General features: G+C 50.9%; 6 protein-coding genes across 6 annotated transcripts; 2 read left to right on the top strand and 4 right to left on the bottom strand.

Moving 5' to 3' along the window:
* Positions 1-75: 75 nt before the first annotated feature.
* N7518_000924 (uncharacterized protein) lies at positions 76-1,298 on the top strand (the record flags this gene model as incomplete). Its single annotated transcript, XM_057181852.1, has 3 exons — positions 76-467; positions 517-812; positions 865-1,298. The coding sequence occupies 3 exons, from the start codon at positions 76-78 to the stop codon at positions 1,296-1,298; spliced, it is 1,122 nt and encodes a 373-aa protein (XP_057047202.1).
* Positions 1,299-1,510: 212 nt separating this feature from the next.
* On the top strand, positions 1,511-2,725 carry N7518_000923 (DUF453 domain protein; the record flags this gene model as incomplete). The annotated part of the gene is made up of 1 exon (XM_057181851.1): positions 1,511-2,725. The coding sequence occupies one exon, from the start codon at positions 1,511-1,513 to the stop codon at positions 2,723-2,725; it is 1,215 nt and encodes a 404-aa protein (XP_057047201.1).
* A 171-nt stretch (positions 2,726-2,896) lies between these two features.
* N7518_000922 (uncharacterized protein) lies at positions 2,897-6,784 on the bottom strand (the record flags this gene model as incomplete). Its single annotated transcript, XM_057181850.1, has 8 exons — positions 2,897-4,172; positions 4,341-4,400; positions 4,448-5,343; positions 5,396-5,508; positions 5,646-5,929; positions 5,983-6,435; positions 6,487-6,671; positions 6,719-6,784. The coding sequence occupies 8 exons, from the start codon at positions 6,782-6,784 to the stop codon at positions 2,897-2,899; spliced, it is 3,333 nt and encodes a 1,110-aa protein (XP_057047200.1).
* Positions 6,785-7,549: 765 nt separating this feature from the next.
* On the bottom strand, positions 7,550-14,624 carry N7518_000921 (CCR4-NOT core subunit CDC39; the record flags this gene model as incomplete). The annotated part of the gene is made up of 4 exons (XM_057181849.1): positions 7,550-7,615; positions 7,668-13,540; positions 13,593-13,917; positions 13,968-14,624. The coding sequence occupies 4 exons, from the start codon at positions 14,622-14,624 to the stop codon at positions 7,550-7,552; spliced, it is 6,921 nt and encodes a 2,306-aa protein (XP_057047199.1).
* Positions 14,625-15,813: 1,189 nt separating this feature from the next.
* N7518_000920 (uncharacterized protein) lies at positions 15,814-17,898 on the bottom strand (the record flags this gene model as incomplete). Its single annotated transcript, XM_057181848.1, has 1 exon — positions 15,814-17,898. The coding sequence occupies one exon, from the start codon at positions 17,896-17,898 to the stop codon at positions 15,814-15,816; it is 2,085 nt and encodes a 694-aa protein (XP_057047198.1).
* Positions 17,899-18,976: 1,078 nt separating this feature from the next.
* Positions 18,977-19,427, bottom strand: N7518_000919 (uncharacterized protein; the record flags this gene model as incomplete). Its single annotated transcript, XM_057181847.1, has 2 exons — positions 18,977-19,233; positions 19,415-19,427. 2 exons carry the CDS (start codon positions 19,425-19,427, stop codon positions 18,977-18,979), a joined length of 270 nt encoding a protein of 89 aa, XP_057047197.1.
* Positions 19,428-21,650: the final 2,223 nt, after the last annotated feature.

Below are 21,650 nucleotides of genomic sequence, written 5' to 3'. Positions count from 1 at the left end.
ATCACCCCAGACGGCAATCTCCTCCAGACTTTCCAGACTTTCCAGAACCTCTCAACTACAGAAGAAACAGCCAAAATGCCTTCACCAACTCGCTCATCGCACCGAGCTACCTCTCCTTCTGCACCAAGCTCAAGCCGCCATCACCGCAGCCGCCACAGCCATTCCCACCGCCAACGGCACCGAGAGAGCTCGCGCTCGCGCTCTCCGCACCGATCAGACAGACACAGATCAGACCGTCACCGCCGCCATAGCGAAGACAAAGACCGCGGGCACCATGAGCGACGACACAGAGATGCTCCAGCGAAACCGGGCGTGCTTCCTTACCAAGCGCGTGAGCTATCAGGGCGCGACCTGAAGGTTTACGAACCCATGTTTGGCATGTACTTGGATATCCAAAAAGGAAAATATATCGAAGACTTGAATGAAGATGAAGTGAAAGGGCGGTGGAAGAGTTTTACGCAAAAATGGTACGCCGAAGGTATTCTTTGCTTGGCGCGATAAACACTGACATCGCAGGAATCGTGGAGAGCTCGCAGAAGGATGGTACGATCCCGTTACACTAGACAAAGCACGTCAGCATGCAGAGGAGGAACCGACAACTGGCCCAAGAGGCGGACGCGAATCGCCCGATTATACGCAGGACCAGCGAGCGACTGGTGAAACCCTACAGGATCCACCAGTAGGCGATGACGATGATGAGGAGGACGAGGATGACGAGTACGGGCCTAGTCTGCCAAAATCTGGCTCAGGGAGAGGCGGCCCCCGAGCGGGCCCTGCAATCCCAACTATGCAAGATCTCGAACTCAAAAGAGGTACGCTTTTCTACTTGCCCCAAATATGGCCAGTGTGCTGACCTCCCTCCAGAATCTGCTATTGAAAATGCTATCGCTGCCCGCGGAGAGTCACGCGATCAATACCGTGCTGAGATTCGTTCACATAAATCTACGATGCGCCAGATCGAAGATGAAATTGCACCGCGGGCTGAGCCAGGCACACGGGAGAGACAGCTCGAGAAGCGACGAGAACTTGCTTCAAGTAATCGTGCATTCGCGGATGCGCGTGGTGGTTCGCCCGAAGCAGCTCTGGATGAAGACTTAATGGGCGCAGGCAATGATTTCTCTGCCTTGAAAAAGGAGAAGGAGAAAGACCAACGTAAAAAGAACGATCGTGAGATCCGGAGAGAGGAGATCCTTCGTGCGCGTACAGCGGAGCGAGAAGAGCGTGCGCAGGCGTATCGACAAAAGGAGCAAGAGACGATGGGCTTCTTGCAAGCTCTGGCAAAGCAGCGATTTGGTTGAAAATAAGAAAGGTCGTGTGCACATGCGCCTTTGATCTTAATATCCTATAGTCTTCACTCTTAAATCCAAAAGCAATAATAAATACGACTTACATGCCATACTCTCTCAGTCGGCCCGCCCGCTCCAGCGGAACGGTCCGACACCGCCGTCGGAATCTAGACCATATATGATCTTCCCTGGACAATGCCCAGACTACTTACTATAAACCCAGCATGTTCAAACAACTTTATCGCCTACCATGTCGGTCAACATTGACACCATTAGCACCCGGTAGCCGGCGGTATCTCCAGACCAAAAGGCAAAACTCCCTACCAGCCGCATACTACCGCGGCGGCACCTCACGCGCAGTCTTCTTCAAGCAAGAAGACCTGCCCCCGAACAAGGAAGACTGGGCTCCCATATTCCGCAGTGTCATCGGCAGTCCAGATACCAATGGCCGACAGCTAGACGGATTGGGGGGTGGAATATCCAGCCTCTCAAAGGTATGCGTAGTCGGCGCATCGACACACGACGAAGCCGACGTCGATTACACCTTCGTCTCACTCGGTATCAAAAACACCGACGTCGACTACTCCAGTAATTGCGGGAACATGAGTTCCGCCGTCGGCCCCTTCGCCGTCGATGCACATCTGTTCCCATTACAAAATCCCAGCCCGGATTCAGCCTCGGTACGCATCCACAACACCAACACCGGCAAGATCATTCATTCGTCCTTCCCCGTTGTCGACGGCGAGGCTACCGCGAGCGGTGACTTTGCTATAGACGGTGTCGCTGGTACAGCTGCCCGCATCAAGCTCGACTTCATCGACCCCGCCGGCTCGGTCACGGGGAAACTCCTGCCTACCGGAAACGTCGTCGATACCTTTGACGCTACCAGAGCTACGTGCATCGACGTCGGGAATCCGTGTGTCTTCGTGCAGGCTCTCGATCTCGGCGTGAGTGGGAATTTGACTCCTGATGAGATCACTGCTCATCCGGATTTGTTGCCGCGCTTGGACTCCATTCGTCGGCAGGCGGGCGTTAAGATGGGTATTGCGGATGAGACTGCGGCAGTTCCCGGTAGTATTCCTAAGATCTGTATCGTGGCTGCTCCTTCTACTACCGATTCTAGAGATATCGAGCGGAGGCAGACGTCTGTTGATGTTGATCTACTAGCTCGTGCGCTTTCTGTTGGACAGCCGCATAAGGCGGTCCCGATTACTGTCGCGTTGGCTCTTGCTGCTGCTGCTCATGTGCCGCAGAGTACAGTGGCTGGCGTTGTGAGTGAGGATCCTGTCGATAGCGCTGGGCTTACTATTGGTCATGCCAGTGGGAATCTGTTGGTTGGTGCCAACTTCGATGCAGATGGCGCGTTAACTTCTGCCATGGTCTTTCGTACAGCACGTCGTTTGTTCGAGGGACGTATTTACTGGAAGAACGATAACTGAGCGGGCGAATGGTGTTCGATTGTACAATATAATTGACAGGAAGAGTACATGCACACATGTATAACCGGCTGAAACAACTGAAAAAGACCTGATTATATGAGATATGCAAATAAAAACTTTTATTCTTGTACTTCACAGGTGGTATATCTACATCATGATCTATCCCCAGCTTTAAGCATGTCTGCCGAGATCAATATCAGCAACCAGCTTCATATCATCAGTACCAGCCCCGTCACCCAGCCCAAAGAACGGCTTGACAGCAACATCAACCACCTCCTCAAACAAACGCCCAATAACAGCCTCCTTCAGATCCTCACCAGTCTGCGCGAAATCCGGGTACGCGTTGAGCTCCAGCAGCCACACATTCCCAAGAGCGTCAACGAGGAAATCAACACCAAACAGCTCAAACGCATTGGGCAGAGTCTGGAAATGGACCATCATACCGCGGGCCGCAGCCTCAAACACCTCACCGGTCACCGAGCAGATCTGATCAAAGATCTTCTCCTTCCAGTCTGCACTGAAACCGGGGACGTGGTGGTCGAGATCCCAGAAGCGGCGCACACTATCCTTGTTCGAGCTGCCGCCTTCCTGGAAACAGGTGTTGGTCAGATGGCGCGCGAGGTCGGCGACGTCGTACTCTTCATGCGGAGCGCAGTAGCCCTTCGCAGCGAAGAGCGCGAGCATCTCCTTGAAGACGTAGACTTTGAGTGATCCCGAGGCGAGGACATAGGTGCGGATGTGGAATTTACGGTTTGAGGATGACGGGAGGAGGAGAGGTGGGTCGATGTAGGGCTGTACGAGGAAGTGGCGGAGCTGCGAAGTGACGATGCCTGTGTCCAGGGCGGCGCTGCCGTCATTCGCGTCGTCGCCATTTCTCTCGGATCCGCTCTCGTCGTCTGAGTCTTCTTCCCACTCCTCGAAGATCTCGCGTAGCTGGTCTTCGCTGTTGAAGATGCGGATTCCCTGGCCTCGATCGCTCATGCCGGGCTTGAGGATCCACCATTCCTTTTCGGAGTCAGGTCGATCTTCGTTCTTAGCTAAGCTGTCGTTCAACTCGAATGCTTCTAGCAGGGCGTCGTCGAGGAATTCGGCATAATCGAGTTCGAAGTCGAAGGCGGGCTTGAAGTGGTGTCGAAGAGCGCTCTCTGGGTGTTTCGAGATCCAATTGGCCACTGTGTTTGAGAGATAGTGCTTGCGAATCAAAGCTTTCCGGATGATGTACGCGCTTGAAAGAGACGTCGAGGGCCTGGACATGATATGCTCGAAGTCGAGGCGCTCATATTCCCGGTACTGGAAAAATGGCGCAGATGAGTCCGGCAGCTCGGACACAGAAGACACACGCTTGGAGGCACTTCCCAGGCGACGTGTTAATGCCCGTTCAACCATTTCTTGCACGTAGGAGTTATCGCAGTCGACGAGGGAGTACAACGAGGGCGGATTAGCCGATCTACAAGCTCTCCGTCTATCAGAAAGGGCGCCAATACTTAAAGAAAATCAAATCAAAGGGGAGGGGATATAGTATCTAACAGCTAAGCCAGATATCTAAGGTGCGTGCAACATATAGATTTCGGATAGAACCCTCCATACCATGCATGGCGTCGAAGTCGTCACTCACAGCTTAATCTCCCCCGAAATACCGGGCGCGGGCATGAAATTGGCCCTGAGGGGCGTGACGCTGTAAAAGTCAGTCGATGTTCAAAAGTAAGAGGGCATTGAACAAACCTAGTCATTTGCTCCTTAACAGTCCAGCCATCATTGCCAGGCTCACTTTCCTCCACACTTCGGTAAACATCCTGGAAGCTCGGTGCCCACTTGAAATGCTTGTGCTGAATTCCGGATGGCTTCTGGCTGTTACCGACAATCTGATCTGGTTGCTTTCCTGCCATTTCGCCTTCGTTGCGTAGTTGCTCTTCTTGCAAATCAGGGTCGTCTGCGGGTGTGGGGTCGACAGCCTGGAAGCAACTCCCGGATGTCCACGTGTTCTGCAGCATGTCGGTATATAAGACCTTGTTCTTACTAACGCCGGGTTCGAGGGGGACATTGACGCTATAGAGGTGCACCCCATCTGCCCAGTTCGCGCAAAGATGCTCAATCAACTTGACTGAATGGCCCGCGGCCTCTGCGATGATAACAGGGTCATGGTTTCGAGAGCTGAAAGCATACGACAGAGCAATTGAGCGCTTGCCACAGCAGGCACCTTCCAACGCTGCGCCAATGGTTCCGCTCGACAATGCGAATAATGCCGTTGTGTTGCGACCATAGTTCGGACCGGAGACAATCACATCGACAGGGCCACGTTCTTTGAAGTAGTGGTATAGGCCGATCTGGACACAGCTCGCGGGAGTTGAGTCGATCAAAATCCACTCTTCGCCTTCGTCGTGTTCACCATCACTGCCACGGGGCAGGTTGTGTGTTGTCCCGTCTTCTTGATGGAGCGTGCCGGGCCGGAAGTAGGTAGGTTTGACAGAGGCGCCTACCATGTGCGCTTTACCGATCCATGATCGTTGCTGGTGTGGTAGAATGACCGAGACCGTATGACCTGCGGACTGGAGCGAGCGGACAAGCGAATGCACGTACGGCGATGACTGGTTTGACGGAGGACCGTCGTCGTTGGTGACCTAGATAGAGATAAGTCTTCAAGCTGACATTACAGTATCTATATCTGCTTACCAGGATATGCATTTGGGGTGAAGTGGTTGAGATGTGAAGGATGGAGGGGAAGAAAGTTCCCCCCCGCTTTGCGTTGTCGCAATCGGCCCAGATGATCCACAATGTCATTCCCACTATCATAAGACATTACAACATATAGTACCATTCAGCTCAGCTAGGCCAATGAAAACACATCATTGTGATTGTGTCAAATGACTGCGCCGTCTCTGTACTCCACGAGCTTCTGCGCTTTCTAGTCCAGAGCCTGTACCAGCTTCATCAACCTCATCAACCTCAGCCGGATAGCTTGAGAGCAACCTCCTCTCCTGCTCGGGCTCTTCCTTTTTGACATCGGAAGATTCATCAGAAGTATTCCCGTCCTCGGACTCTTCTTTGATAGAGTCCTGCGGCTCCTCCTTGATCTCATTCTTAGGCATAGTCCCCCAAATCCAAGTCATGGCCAGCCACGTCAAGCCAGCAGAGACAATAGAGACTGACCAGAACAAAGAGCTGAAAACAATAAAAGACGTAATCTTCCAATAATACATAATCCATCTATCATCTGTTAGCCATATCCCACAAACCACCTAATCCCCAAGAAGACCTACCTAAGCCCTGTAAGCCTAGCACGGAACTCCACCCGGGCAGTGTAAATCTGCATATCCGAGTAACTTTGGATCTCCAGCCTCAGACTCTGCGGCAAGTTCTGCGCCCCCTTCGCAAACTCAAGCTGCTCCATCATCGGCACCTCCAGTGTCTCCGACTCCCGGCGCCAGCCAACAACATAGAGCGGCATATGCGCCACTCTCCGGGCAACATCTACCAGCGGTGAAGCATAAGTCATGATAGCAGGGCGGCGGGCCTGCGAGATCGGGGCGCTATTCGGGCCGAGTAAGAGGGATGAGGCGGGGCGGGATGAGAAGAGGGTGAGGTCGAGCATGAAGTTGCCTGTATCGAGGTTTGAGGGTGTGCGTGGGAGCTCGAGCGTCACGGATACGTCGTAGGGCTGAAGAGCCACAAATTCCGAGTCAAAGGTTGCTGTACCCCAGGGGTTGCCATCGCTGTGCACAAGTTAGTTGAGTTGGGTGTCTTTGTGGGGAATGTTGTTATACCCAAATTGTAGATGGACTTCGCGTTGTAGTCCGACCGTGGGAATGAATTTGAAATAAAAAATCCCGTAGGCAATTGCGGAGATGCCTATTAGGAATGATGCGGCGCCCATGAACAACAGCGTGTTCAGGTATAGCCGTAAGGCGGACTTGGATACCAGCGCGCGGAACGGCGCGAGGATCGCGTCCTGTCTTGTGTCAGTTGCAGTTGAGAAATATGCATCAATATACCCACCATGATGATTTCCCTGACAGAAGATGGGCCATATTCGGACTCGTCTCCAAATTCCGAGTCCGCCATTGTAGGAGTAGTTGGCAGAAACAACATTCCGAAATTGGAAGTTGAGGTCATCCTGTTATCTCCGTTATCTACACCGAGGTCTGCGTCCAAGCTTCATATATACCGACGATAATATTTACCAACTCCTAGCCCTTTATTTAGTAATTGTACAGTGATGGCATGTCTGACAGAGCTAAACATCCACTGGTTACCGTAGATTTACAGTAGAGAAGTTATATTTCTTCATTGTGCTGTCGATAAAGTTGTATACCTACATCTGTGCATAAACGAGACCTTCGGGGCTCATGTAGGTATACCTAGATTAAGTCTAGAGCGGAGTGCTAGTTTGACGATAAGCGACAAAAGAAGATGTGGTTCATTATACTAGAAAACGCCATACGGAAGGCCCAAAAAGAAGCTACAATGATCATAAGAATAGTAAATTAGCATCGCCCCATGCAGATAATGAAGACACCGACAACTCCAGCTTTTACAGTCTTATCATTACAGGTCGCGGGCAGCATGAGACGCGAAAAATATCATGGAACCTCAAGTCATGCGAAAATCGTAAGAGAAAAATAAATATGCATGCCATCACCACGGCTAACCCCTGCCGTAACATGAAACTGAAAGGATAGAATGGCAAAAAACGCGAAAGAGCAATTGCGGAAGAGAACCCGTGAAAATTACATGCAACAAAGTACTCCTGTGCCGCCCGAGTTACCAGAGAAAGAACTTGAGGAGAGACATGAATGGAGAGGATGAGGAGGAGAAGCCAGGAGGGGCTTAGGCGATGGGCCGAGGGCTCTGTTGTTGGATATGTTGGAGAAGAGCGTCGAAAAGACGGCCGATCTGAAGAGTTAGTTAGTATCGCGCCATTGTGGAAGATTGGTGGTAAGCTTACCTCAGGTGCCGCCTGAATGAAGGGGAGGCGGAAGAATGAGTAGCTCCGGTTCTGGAGGAGCTCCTGCAGGGTGATGATCAGACCCCATGGATGCGGGCGGTGCACAATCAGCCGCTCCAACAACACGCGAATGATTTGTTGGCGGATATCCGAGTCATCTTGCTCAGAGTAATCCACACCAAACAGACGGAGAATAGTGAAGCTGAAGAAGTAGGTGTGGCTGTTGGGGTAGCGGAGCTGGTTAGCCATTGCACTGAGTAAGTAGTAGCGACTTTCAGGACGCAAAACTTGGGCGATCTTCTCCAGAAGAGCAGCGTGAGTCGAGTTCTCAAAGGCGCTGCGGGTATTGCCCTTGGAAGCATGCTCCACTGCAGCTTGTTGGCCAATATACAAAACAAGCGCGTTGACTAGGACGACATCCACGTCGACGGGGACAAAGAGGAGGCCAGTTTCCTTGAATTCGGGGTTAAGAATGGCGTCACAGAGCTGCTGAACAGCAGAATCGGAGATGTTGTCATTCTGGAGCACACCATCAACAACGTCCTTGATGTTGGCAACCTGCAAAGGAGCAACGATATCACCGGCGATCTTGGGAATTTCCCGCATCTCCTCGATACGCTCGACCTTCAATCCTTCGCGGAAAGGATCGGGAAGTTTCTGGAACGACGAGGGGTAGGCACTGAGAACAAGATTGCGGAGCTGAGCGCAATGAGCCGGGATCACATTGCAGAACTGGAAATGGTTCTCAGCCACGAACTCGGGGAAGTCGTGGTGCAGAATCAACAAGATACGGAGAACGCCCTTGTATAGGTCTTTGGCAACGTAGGTAATGTTGGCAGCCTTTAATTGCTCGCCCATGTAGGACAGCAATGCTTGGATGATCTCGCAGTAAGGCGCCCATCCTGCACGATCAGGCATGTTGAGCATGTCAGACATGAACACGCGGTGAGAGACCAAGCAAAGCCAGCCATAAACGAACCCGGGCACGTAACGGGGCTGGAAGGAGAGGAATTTGTTGGCCAAGGCGAAGATCATTCCCTGGTGCTGCTCAGTGTGCTGGAGGCCGTTCATAGAGTACTCGCACAGAATGCTCGAGAAGAGGCGGAAGAATACACGCTGGTTGAAAGCTTCTCCTCTCATGACCTGGTGGTGATTGAGGACCAGAACCAAGAGAGACAGAATAGAATTGAAGTACGTAGCCTTACTAGCTTTGACGGCGCCAGCGGTCTCGCCCTGGAATCTGACGAGAAGAATCACCAGCTTAGCGAGGGCATCGATGTAAAGGAAGGCCTCATCAAGGCTGCCGCCGTTGGGGTTCTGAGACTCATGCTCAAACATGGCGACGGAAATGTCGATGCTGAGACGGAAAAATAGTGCAGAGTCCTCCTGGCTGTTCATCACTTGGCGGTTGTGGAGGTCCTGTAGGAAAGAGTGGAAGGTGCGGTCAGTGGCACCGGGGGCCTTGTAAATACCGATCCACTCGCTGAAGATGTACTCCATTTGGTCTCGCTTGGACCTGGCTTGGTCTGTAAGGAGAGAGTTGATGACCTCGGGAATACCGGACTCGCGCAGCTTTCGCACGATTTCGAGACCGGGAGCAACGCTTCCATCCTCAGCAAGCCATTGGCTCATGGCATCTAGACTGCCGGAGAAGTCTGATCGAAGGGCCGATGGTTCTTCGTTGAAAAGAACGCGATCCATCAGGTTGCCCAGCAACTCCAAAGCAGGAACATTCCTAGATAGAATGAGTCGGGTCAGGTTCGTATCGACCCGACGGATGTCTAGGAGGCCTGCGTCGATGAGAGCAACGGTGACCGGCACATTGAACATGTGCTCATCATCAACTTCGGAAAGCAGTGCCCACGTGTACCGGGCAATGAGACTGGACATATCGCATAGCTTGGCAAGCAGATGCACGAGGACCTCAATCTCGAGGGATCCATGTGGCTGGGAATACAAAAGGGTGCAAACCTTCAAAGAGGTCAGTCGCGCCAACTCCTCTCCATTCGTCGAGGCAAGGATGCTGCGCAGTGCCTGGTTGTATTCTTGAAGAACTGCACTATCTCTGCCAAGATCCTTGACGTGTTCTTCAGGGGCGCTGCGAGCAGACTGCTGGAGGTCGGAAACGAGGCTTTCCACTCTTTCCCGGGGGCTTTGAGCATCAAGGAACCCATTAGTCTGGACTGGGGGCATTTGAGAAACAGCAGGCTGCGCCTGGGGAGTTCTGTGAGGAATGGCTGGCTGCTCAGCCGGGGTAGAAAGGTTTGGAATAGCAGGATAGGATTCTCCAAGCACGTCGGGGAGTTGACGGCCGGCCGAAGCATCAGTGGATGGCGCCGGGCCTCGGGATTGACGGGCAAACTCTTCGTAGATGGCGAGTTGCTCCTTGTTGAGACCCCCAGGCGTTTGCCGGTAAGGCTCCGGAATGAACAATCCCCAACGGTTCATTGAAGGATCAATGAAAGGATCGTTAGAACGACTGGCCAGATGGCGACGACGAGCCTCCAATTGAGGCTCAATCACCTTCTCAATCTCTGGCAGGGACTTTTCCTCTGCAGCTTTCTCGACAATGCCACAGGCAGCATCCAGGTTATCGTTGACACACATCAGAATCAAGCCTTCGGGCATAGGCTGCTCGGAGTACTCTTGCTGAATCATGCGGATATAGTTAGTCATGCTAACCTTCAGAGGCTCTTTGCAGGTGACGAGTGCCAGGCTACCAGCAAGTTGTCGGACCATGATTCCCGCGGCGTGGCGCACGCGTTCCTCATCGGGTTCCATGGCAAAGTCCTTGGAGACAAGTTGTACGGTGGAGATGGATGCGATGGTCACAGAACGCTCAACTACAGGAGTAATGATCTCGGCAATGGCGCGCTCGACTGCGGTATGCACAATCTGTTTGAGAATGGTGGGATCAACCATGCTGCTCGCTGATGAGGGCAGGACAAGGATCTTGTCAAGGCTTGGCAGTGTTGACATGATGGCGGCGGGGGACAATCTCTCGTTCCGGATGGCTGGGTTAATAGCGCTGAGTGACAAGTCTTCAAATGGCTCAAGACCCTCCGGAGCGTTAACAGTTGACAGTTGTTCCTCGGCATGTGCAGCACGATCGCGAATGACGATTGCCGGCTCAATTGTCTTGTGGTCGAGATCAAGATCTTTACAGAGGACTTCGATTTCAAACTTGAGATTGAGCTTCAGTTCGGCGAAATGATAAAGCTCCAACAGCAGGCCCAAAATATCCATCAGCCAGGGGTTGGGTGGCTTGAAGACCGTAGATTTGGTAGCCTGCACAAGAACTTTGCAGGTGAAGGGTATCGTAACCATGAGGCGTTGGGTGTCGTATCCTTCGAGGAGCAAGCCCTTGAAGTAGATGTTCTTATGCTTAATAGGTTTGTCTTTGGCAATAGTCAGTGAGCCAAGCCAAGCACCGAGGTTCTTCAGGTGACCGCGATCGGTAGACGAGGTTAAGGTGCCTTCTGAGTTAATCAACTTAGCGACACTGACATAGGTCTCCCGTAAGACCTCAGCCCAGAGAATCTTGTCACCAATGCGCCCAAGAAGATCAAGATAGAGCTGCTGGAAATTAGGCTGCAACTTGGCACGTTCTTCAACCAGGTATGCGGCGAACCACTGGTGGTGTTGGTCACGCAACACTTCTCGCAGATCTTCAAGCTTCTCGTCAATGTTCTGCTCGGAAACATTGTTAAGAACGAAAAGAATCTTGTCTTGAATGTCTTCATCCGGTTCTTCGTAGAGCTCAGATCGAAGAGGTGGGTCGAGTTGAACAGCACGGAACTTGCGCACGGAGCCATCAGCGATGGGAGAGTCAACAGAATTGCCATTCGTCAAAGGCACAGAAGCAAGACCATCGAAGGGTCCTGCCTCCGCTTCGCCAATCTGGTTTCCTTGTTCACGAAGCACCTCCTCTGCCTTTTGGTAGATGGGTGTGCCTTGGAGAGAGGGGATTTGGAAGAGCAGGTGGCAGAAACCAGCCCACTCGGGAAGACGGTTAATCAACTGTTCAATTGCTTCCACGCCGAACTTGTACATCGGGTCGTGAGGCTCATGTTCGCGGACAGCTTCGAGGATCATACCGAGGCCGACCTTCAGCGTGATGCCATCAACAAGACGGAAGTTGATTATGCCACCGAACATGACCGCAGTCTTTGTGAGAGCCTCGAGCGGGTACTCATGGTAGCAATGATATTCATCGACCAGACCGTGCACCATGCAGGCGAACAGATCTTGTTCTGTGGGGTCGCGCGAAGACTTGTACTTGCGCATCAACTCCAGCATCTCACGCAGCGAGAGTTCCTCGTGGTACATTTTACCAAACAGCTCTTGCATTTGCTTGTCAATTGAGTCAGGCAACGTGTTGCCGTTCTCGCCATTGGCGTCGATTATATCATCAAATCCTTCGCCGTAGTTGATCAGACGAGGATACGTCTGAATGCAAATGCGCTGGACAGGGGTGAGATTTTCGCGGTCCCCGACGTATTCCTCCAATACAGACAAAAGCGTATAAACAGTTTTGACTGCGAGGCTGACCATTTGATGAGCAGACTGCTCCTTCCGTTGGACGTGCAATTCGTCCTCGGCCTTGATTCGCAGGAACTTAGAGAGCAGACCGCCCATATCAATAGCGCCTTTCTGTGCGGCATTCCGAACCCACTGCTCAAGGTCAAAGGGACCCTTGCGGTGAGAGTAGCAGGCGAGATCGAGGGCAAGACCGTTAGTGAACCCAAGGAGATAATCGAGCCATCTGTATGCTGCAGCGTGCTCATAGATCACAGCGGTGGAGGTGGGATCCTGAGTGAAAGTGGTGAAAAGTTGTTCTGATACCCACTGTCGTTCTTGTCGCCAGGCACCTTGGAGAGCGAGCTGGTACCCATCCTCTTGCTTCGAGATGAAGACAATGAATGTGCGCAAGACAAAGCTCTGTTGTACACTGGTCCACGGCTGCGGAATAGCCAGGGCAGAAACGAGGAAAACTGGCAAATCAAATTGAACGACCGCTTTTATAAGGAGCTGGCTTTCTGTCGCAGCCCACGAAGCCTGGGAGAACAAGGCAAGGTCGAAAATTGCCTTCATAGCGTCCATGGACCGAAGAGGTGACTTTGCCGCACGCTCGCCTTGCAATTTGACGATTTCAGGGGCATCTTCAAAGAAGTCAGTGGGGAAAGTTGCGCGAAGATTGGGAATGTGCGATGGGTCGATCCGGGAGGCCACGAAAGCTGTTAGGAATGACATCTGCGTGTCACGATGCTCCCAGTCTCCACCCCAAAGCTTTTGAACATCCAAAGGGGAGTCGTCGACCGACATGGCGGAAAGTACATTGTACAACTTGGTGAATTGTTTCGGATCCACTCTGAGGCCCTCACGATCGAAGTGGCGGAACACGAGGGGCCAGTTTATTGGCTTGTCGTTATATGCACTTAAGAATGTCTCTAGTGAGAATTGTTCCCAATATTGCGACAAAATCATGAAGAGAAGGGCGCTGGCTAGATGTTCTTCGCTCCAATTCTTCTGGTCTGAATTTAGCAATTCACTTATTGTCTCGGTATTCGCAGTGGCACGAGCTCCCTTGGCATGAAGCTGTCGTACAAGGACATATTGAGGGTTCACAAAATTGAACATCTGTAAAGCAGAGGAAACTTCGAATGGCATATCCAAGCCAAGTTTTTGGAATCGCAGATTGGCTGCGTAAACCAGCTTCGCCTTGACATCGTCGGTAAAATTGCGGGGAGGGTATAAGATGAAACGTTCAATCGTCATGCCAATGAAGGAGTTGCTGTAATCCTTAGTCGCTTCGGTAGGACTCGCCAAGCTCTGTAAGAAAGGGGCAATGGAATTCGAGAGGATGGCATCGGCTAATGAGGATGGTTAGAGTCGACCCAGAGGCGTAGAGAGGAGCAAACATACCTTTAGCACGAAGATCTGACTTGCTAGTCAGTTTGAAGGCCAATGCAAGGGAAACCTTGACAACTGGATCGAGTCGGAAATGATCTAGGAAGGTGGAAAGGTCGAAGTCGCGGAAGATATCTCCTTCGGAAGTATCTACTGTCTCGGCGATTTTCTGAGACTGCTCCATGTCCGAGGACACTTTCTGCATCTCCTGGACAAGGAGAGGGTAGTTGCCCGCATTCTCAACGGATTTGTTAACACCGGGGAAGATTTGTGGCGCATTTCCTGTTAGGAGGCGGCGAAAGTATTTGGAAAAGACCTCCATTCCGTTCGAAGTCACAAGCTGCGGTTATTAGAATCGACTGGATTGGGATATACGGCAGGAGCACCAACCTTGTGTATCTGAGCAGCCTTTGTCTCCCACTTCTCTTTTCCTTCCTTCTCCGTAATAGAATCCAGTAACAAGAACACCTGGGCAATAGATATTTTGGTGAGCGACGATTGGCTCGAGTGGGCGTTTGTGGAACCCGGCTTGTCAGAAGCGAAGCCTGTGGGAGAATTCACAGTTGTTCCGGACGAGAGCGGCGAAAAGACGCCTCGGGAAGATCCCGGCCCACCACCTCCTCCCCCAGTTCCTCCTCCACCCGGGGCGGAGCCTGTAGCAGAGGCCAAATGGGACCCTATAGAAGGGGTGTGAGCTCGGAATTTAGGGGACGAAAGGGTTGTTGCGTGCTGTTGCGAGCCAGATTGCAATGATGTGAAGGGCGAAGACGTGTGTTTGGGACTTCCACCGGAGAGACCCCTAGCAGAGCTCAGCACGGCAGAGAAAGAAGATGGTGTCGAAACCCCAAGGCCTGCGTCCAAGCCCCGGGAAGCCGTGGGGGGAGCGGCGGAGGATATGTTGGTCGCGAGTGGAGTCAACCCACGACGTGCGCCGGACTGCGACACGGACCGACCCCAGGCACCAATATCGGTCCTGGTCGAAGAAGATTTATCGGTGCCAGAAGCAATCGACGATTGGGCGGAAGGGTGAGGGGGAGGGAAGGTCATCTAGGAGACGCGATCATTTGATCTGGAGGTCCAAAGACAGATTTTTAAGTCACAGGCGCAATAAACGGGGGGAAATCGATAAAGCAGATCAATAAAATAGACGCGAGATCATGCGATATCGAGAGAGGGAGGGTGTCGGGAAAGTAGGATAACACTGTGGGAGAGGAATGGATGGGGGAACGATGAGATGGAGAGGTTGCGAGAGGAATGGGGTGCAAGGTGCGAGTTGTCGGAAGTGTGCCTGCCTCAGGTGTCGAGTGGGAGCTCCCAATCAGGCACCAAAGTGCGATACAAGGTACGCCTTGCCGTCGTTCAAGTGTGGAAGAGTTGCTGAAGCTATAACCTGTTTAAAACTTGATGAATGTGTGGTTTTTGCTTCCCTTGCTGTTCATTGCCCATCCTTCTCCCACCTACATGCTGGTGTTTGGAGATGGTCACGTGCAATGTCCCCTGCACGTGATGCATAGCTGAGTCATCTACTCTGGGGTCCACCTGCCGCTGCACGGGTCCGTGAATGTACCCTAATGAAGCAAGACCTAGAGCAGGTGCTATGGAGAGTAATCTGAACACAGCCCGAGGATATTCGAGTATGTATGTATTTACAATATAGGAGCATGTAATATTTCTTCAAGGTTAGCAAGGGGTTTTCAATGATTTATGCTATATCATCCTACGCAGCAAGCTATATTGTCTATCCTGCAATATGATGGATATGATGATAGAACTGCTTCTTCGTTAATGCTAAGATAGGTAAAATTCAACCTAGCATCTTACGAATATAGTAAATGAGAACGATATATGATCAAGCATATCGCAGTACCTGAACCATACCAATCCAATGAACGCCTGAGTTAAAATCCAGTAAGAAGAGCCGATCAACAGATAGAGCAAATATAACCCAGAAAAATATGAAAGAATAACCCGCAAAGTGATCAGAGTCATGTCATGCCGCAATGACAGTCAGCAAAAATGGCGGGGGCATAGGAACGGATGATGCAAGAAACGAAGCATCCCACAAGGCCAGTAGCTTGTGGGGACGGAAGGAAGATAAAATCACACAGTCAAGAAGAAATACGATCATGTGCACATGAGTTTGAGACCAGTTCGCTGGCCAATCCAACGCCAACGCCTAGGTCCACAGCAGGAGAGACCACAATGAATAAATGATATTGTTTCAGGTTGAGTCCGGCTAATCAGTCAGAGACACACAGTAACACGGGCTAGCGTAAGATGCCTGGGCAGTGTATGTCTGGGCAGTGCCGCCTTTATAATTGGTGTAGGTAGTAGTCGGCGTGGGCTCGTTCTCTTTGACGTTGATGATACTGCCTGAGAGAAGCGCCAAACCCCCGTCATTGCGAATTTGCATTTGCTGACAGTAGGGAGATTCTCGTGATGGGTCGTCTCGGCGCTCCTCCATCTTAATCCTGCGTGGATAAGCGTAGATGGCGGAGGAGTCGCGTTTAGCGTCAGCAGTGGAGCCAGCTGTGCTTGCTGCCATGTTGCTGTTGATAGAAGCAGTGGTGCTCAAGGAACTCGACGTCGACTGGTTGACGTACAAGAAAAACTCCATCATCGTGTTATTCCACCAACAGAACCACGGCTTGTCGCCAATTTCTGCGGTCTGCTTCAAACTCTTGTAGGCATTTGCATTTTCCCACCCGTCTTCCACGAATGTGCGCTTAGAAATGGAGTTAGAGAATGTATCGTCCGGAACAATGACCAACTTGTCGAAGGGAGCAAGGAAGAACAGAGCAGGACCCATGCCAATATCAGTGGTATCAATGGCCATACTCAATGCTTGTGTAGGCGAAGAAGACCAATATGGCGCCTGGGCACCATATGTAAAGGTCGGGGTCGGAACACCGTCGTCGAAAACGATGGAATGGTGACCATTGGATTCGCCGATAAAAATATCGATTGTGCTCGGTGGTTGCATGCATTTCCAGGCTTTGCCGTAATTCAATTCGTCCACGCAAAGCCCTGATCCATTCTGGTAACCGGAAGGTACCGTGTAGTAGCCCGTAGGGACTCCCTTGAGACCTGTGGGGGTGGATATCATCGACGCATCCATCTGAGGGGTTGCGGTGATCGTTATGATTGGTAAAGGGCTGGATTGTTGGGCCTCCTGGTGTTCTTGCTTTGCAGCTTCTGCGGCTTTCTTGGTTCCCAGAACACCACCAATGACGCCTCCAATACATCCTCCAATGAGCATAACAGTTGCAATGAGGACCAACGTCCATACTGGCAGGCCACAGCATGCGGTCTGTTTCCCCTTGCGTTTAAGCTTCTCTTCGAAGGCCATGATGCCTGTGGTCGCAGCGACTCTTTCCTCCCCGTGCCCATTATCGTTCCCATCACCAGAATGTTCAAGCACCAAAGCCCTTGATGAGGTTTCTGAAATCGGCGCCGCTCTTGAACTTTCATTGTTGAGACGGTGTTCCTCCGGCGGAGGATCGAGATCGACTACCGTCTCAGGCCCTGGGGGCTTCGGTATAACACCAGTTGGATAGCGTGAATACGGTGGTAGCGGCTCTGCGTGACCATCCGGTCCAATGATATCACCCACATCATCAGCCTGGCGACCAGCGGGTGGTTGATATGGTGGGTTATGGCCTGGAAATCCGACTGGGATGATATCGTCATCCATTCCTTCTTCGACCACATTTTGCGAGTACATTGCGTAGGGGTGCTGCGGACCGGTTGACCCTTCAAGTGGGCGTTCAATTGGGCGGATCGTCGAAGTACTACCTACACTGGGCGACCGGCTAACCCCAACTTGTGGATACATACCATATGGATGGCTGGGTCCGGTGGCTCCGGTGTAGGGGCTCAAAGCGCGGGGAATCGAGAAACGAGAAGAAACGCTCTGATTGCGCTGGATCATAGAAGGCGTCGAGTTGAGAGAGGAGGTTGAGTTACGGTTGTTGGCGAAAGCATACCCCTTTTGAGGCAGACTTGACCGATGAGGTTCATCGAAGGACACCCGAGCGTCATCAGCGAACGGGTTATCGTTCTCGGTCGGGGCCGTGCTAACAGCCCTTGGCTGGGTGTTTTCCCGAAGAGTAGAGGAGGATGCAATGGAAGAGGGACTATGGGGGCGTTCGATGCGATCGGAGTCAATGGTTTCTAGTGAGTATTCGTCGGCGAAGACATTTGGATTGGAGGTGGAGGTGCGACCGAAGGAGCGGCGAGGTGTCGAATCGCTGGAGAGTTGTGGCGTTTGAGAGGATTGTGAAATAGAGCGAGAATGCTCCGATGAAATATGACCAGACATTTCCCTATCGGTCTGGCAGCCCTGTCGGGCCACCTCGTTGTTTGATCAATCCGTTTCGCTACCCGGGCGAGGATGGGCGAAGAGTGGGCGGCAGCAAGCAGATATAGCAGACTCTTTCGAGATTTTGAGGAGGAAGAGGATGTTGATAGATGGTCGAGATAGAATGTAGGATGAGAAACTTCAAATTGGGGAACCTTGGAAGGGAAGGGAGGAGTTTGAGACTTTAGTGTGACCAGTTTACTGAGGGGAGCCGGGGGAGAGTCAACTCTCGGGCCAACTGAAATTCTTGGCTTTTTGATTTTGCACCGTCTTGGGGCTTTTTTCCATGGACTCTTTCTTTTTCTTTTCTTTCTTCTCAAACATTCTCTTGTATCCTGGTATCACATATCCTACGATCTACTCCGTGCCTGGGACTCCTCTGTTTGCGCTACTACGACTAGGGTGACCAACTAGCGAGCACTTCCCGTCTACGGTGGGCCTGAATGGGCTTCGCCACCCTGCATGCTAGTATATTGTGCTATTTTGATATTCTCGAGTATCTGCCAGTACACAGAATACAGAATACAGGGTTCCAGGTCCCTGTTCTAGACCAAAGCTCTAAGGTTGTTTGCTTCTGCATGCGTTGGATTTGAAACGTTTTCTTTCTCGCCACGCAACCACGTGAGAAACCCCTTTGTGTGTTTGGGTCTGGAATGGAATCCACTGAACTGGAGAACTGCACCTTCAGGGCCTCCAGTCTGGGTTCGCGAAAAATTCCAGAATACGGAAGGTTTAAAACATCAGGGCTGAGCGGATATCTCGGACTTGCAAACTATAATCGTAAACCGGGAAATGCACAATTGCTCATCATCATGACTTTGATATGAGCTGATAGTCCTAGGACGTCTCCTATGGACAGATGTTGCAGCGAAAACAAGGGTCTATTTGAATGTAACGATGTTGGCGTAGGTAAATACCTGTGTTCGATCTCGGATAATGTCGATTGGAGTATCTTGGCTCTACCTAGGACTTGCAGATTATCAAACACCGCATCCATGGAAGACTCCCACCCAGAAAGGTTACGTTACGATATTCGCTCTCAACAGAGATGTCCCGAGCAATGACCGTATGGATCAACGGTTTCAGGGCCGTTCAGGGCTTCTTCGGTCCAGCCCCTCTGGAACGAGATTGCGTGCGTAACGGGATCCATCCAGGGCCAAGCCCATCTGACTCCATCTGACTCCATCTGATACTGAGATCGGGTTTTATTTCCGTCTGGTCCCCATGTAAGAACATCCCAGAGAACACGAGATGGTTCCTTGGACTGATCATAAGCCTCCAGGACTTGATCTAGATCTATAATATCGTACAATTCGGTATACAGGTCACATGTCATGTGGGACATCAAAGAACTCCCCATGTTCTCCTTCTGTATCAGCAGATACCAGAAACTTACTCCATAAATTGACATATGTTGATTCGATACTGTGTAGTTAATGGAATGATCATTGATAGCCTACGTAGATACTATACAAACCTTCATCAACCATATTTCCCCGTCAAGAATTGCATAACATATCGCGAGGAGGCAAAGTACAAATCAGCTACATTCCAATGAAACAAACCTGATTCAAATGCTTAAGGATGTAGGAACATGCAATGGGTGGTTGATCGGTCTACAAGGTTTTCGGCCCCATAAGGTCAATATGCCATCGGCTAATAGCCGACGCATCTTATCAGACCGGTACATCAACATGACTCAGGGAATCCGTCGCTACATCCCATGACATATTCGAACTGGTCCACCAAAGGCCCCAATTTGTAGAATTGGAGCGACGATTCAATATAGATCCAGGGCTATTGCCCCGATGTCAATAAGCGAGCTTAATACGCTGGACAGACTCTATATAAGTGTCCGAGGAAACTCCACAGGGCTTACAGCCTCGGAGTTGTGGATTTTTGTCACTGCCTCATCGCCGCAAATCATCCTCCGTGCATCTCAGCACAACTCGCGGTCAGTACCGTATCTCCCACAATGAACGTGAAAGCAGCTCTCTACTTAGTTATATTCTTCTCTATATTACGCGTAGTATTTATATATCGAGCACACCGTATCTACTTTCGTGAGATTCAACTATTCTAGTCTTCCAGTCGACGAAGCACATCGCGTTGAGCTTCGCCAGCTTGATCCACGGAGCCTACTACGCCTTCGCGTTTCAGTTCCTTTCCTCGCTCTCGCTATGATATTTTGCCCGGCTTCTCCTATTTCGTTCTCGAATACTTATACGCAGACAACATTATCTGCGGGAGTCTCTAGGAGCCGATACATTTCTTGCCTCGACCGCGGAAGCACGTATACTAGCCAATGGGGTTTCCTAAAGAGGGCTTACTCACACAAATCAGGGGGATACTATATATCTTTGATTTCAAGGTCTGGGAGTCTATATTAAGAAGAATATATCTTTCATTTCCTATCTAATCCTCCTTACTCTTCTTCCAATCCCGGTACTCAGCGATAATAAAATATATCTGTGCAGCGTATTGTGCTAACATCACCCATCTATAGGCAACTGATTAGCGATGTTTCTTAAGCATTGGTATAGTGATCATCATCAAACCTACCTTCTGAGTCGATTATTTGAACTCTTGGTTCCTTTGACCCTTGAATACCGAGCGTTGTAGTAATCCATGCTAGCATTTCAAGTCCCTGTTGCATCAAGACTTCTTTTACCGAACTCGATGACAGATGCATAGCCCTAACTTCAAGTAGGACCTGCATTTCACCATCGGGATCTACCAGACCACCGTCGACAATTGCTTAACGGAGCCGTAACTGCGGCCGATACTCTGGGAGACTCCACATGTGTTCCATATTTCGCGGGACGTCGCAATGATTCGCGATCTCACTCTGGCCATCCGTCTGCGGATGGTAGGCAGTGGACAGTTTTCGTTTGATTCCTAGGATGCGTCAGAATTCCGTCCAGAATTCGGAGATAAACTGACCGCCTCGATCTGAGACGATAGTCTCGGGGATTCCAGTGATTCGTATGACATTGTCCATGAATAAACGGGCCATTTGCTTCGCATTGGTATCCTTATGGCATGGGATAGATACGGGTCTCTTGCTTAACCGGTCCACAACGACGAATACCGCGTCGGCTGCCATGGTAGTGTGATTGAAATTTAGGAGATACCAGAGAGATATGCCGTAGTGATGAGGGTGACTCGTACGCCAGGCTTAAGCATACCTTAAGCCTCACGATGCATAGACCCTTTTTCATATTTCCCATTATCCAAAAGCAAATGAAAGTTTGAGAGTCCGTGGCAAAAGATAAGGAGGAGAAGGGGTGCCGAAGTTCTCTTGGACAGCTTAGAAGCCCCCTTCATTTCCATTAGAAACTGGTCGATCATTCTCGCTGGGCTGACCACAGCTGCAGGCGAAAGTCCCTCGCTGTCCAGGAGTTGGCTTAGGCATATTTTTCGTTCCTCATAGTTGTCGACAGGGTTGGTGACACTGGCCAAGCTACAGACAATAAAACATGTCGAATGATATACTGTGACTTAAGCAGTATTTTTGATGTAGATGAGAGGGAAAAGAAGAGCAATCAGAGAGCAGAATCAACAAAGTCGGTATTTATAGATGGGACAGGTACTTATATATCTATACTAGTAGCAATAGGTTATCTAGGCACTCGAGGTAGTGTGAGTCTGGAAGGTGCTAAGATGTGACTCGTGAGTGGGCAAGAAGTGAGAAAGAAGCGATTGAAATCATA

This window comes from Penicillium psychrosexuale (genome assembly GCF_028828465.1).
Source record: "Penicillium psychrosexuale strain IBT 29551 chromosome Unknown utg000001l, whole genome shotgun sequence".
Lineage (NCBI taxonomy): Eukaryota > Fungi > Ascomycota > Eurotiomycetes > Eurotiales > Aspergillaceae > Penicillium > Penicillium psychrosexuale.
The sequence above is the reverse complement of the archived record's forward strand: the minus strand, read 5'-3'. Positions and strand labels throughout refer to the sequence as shown.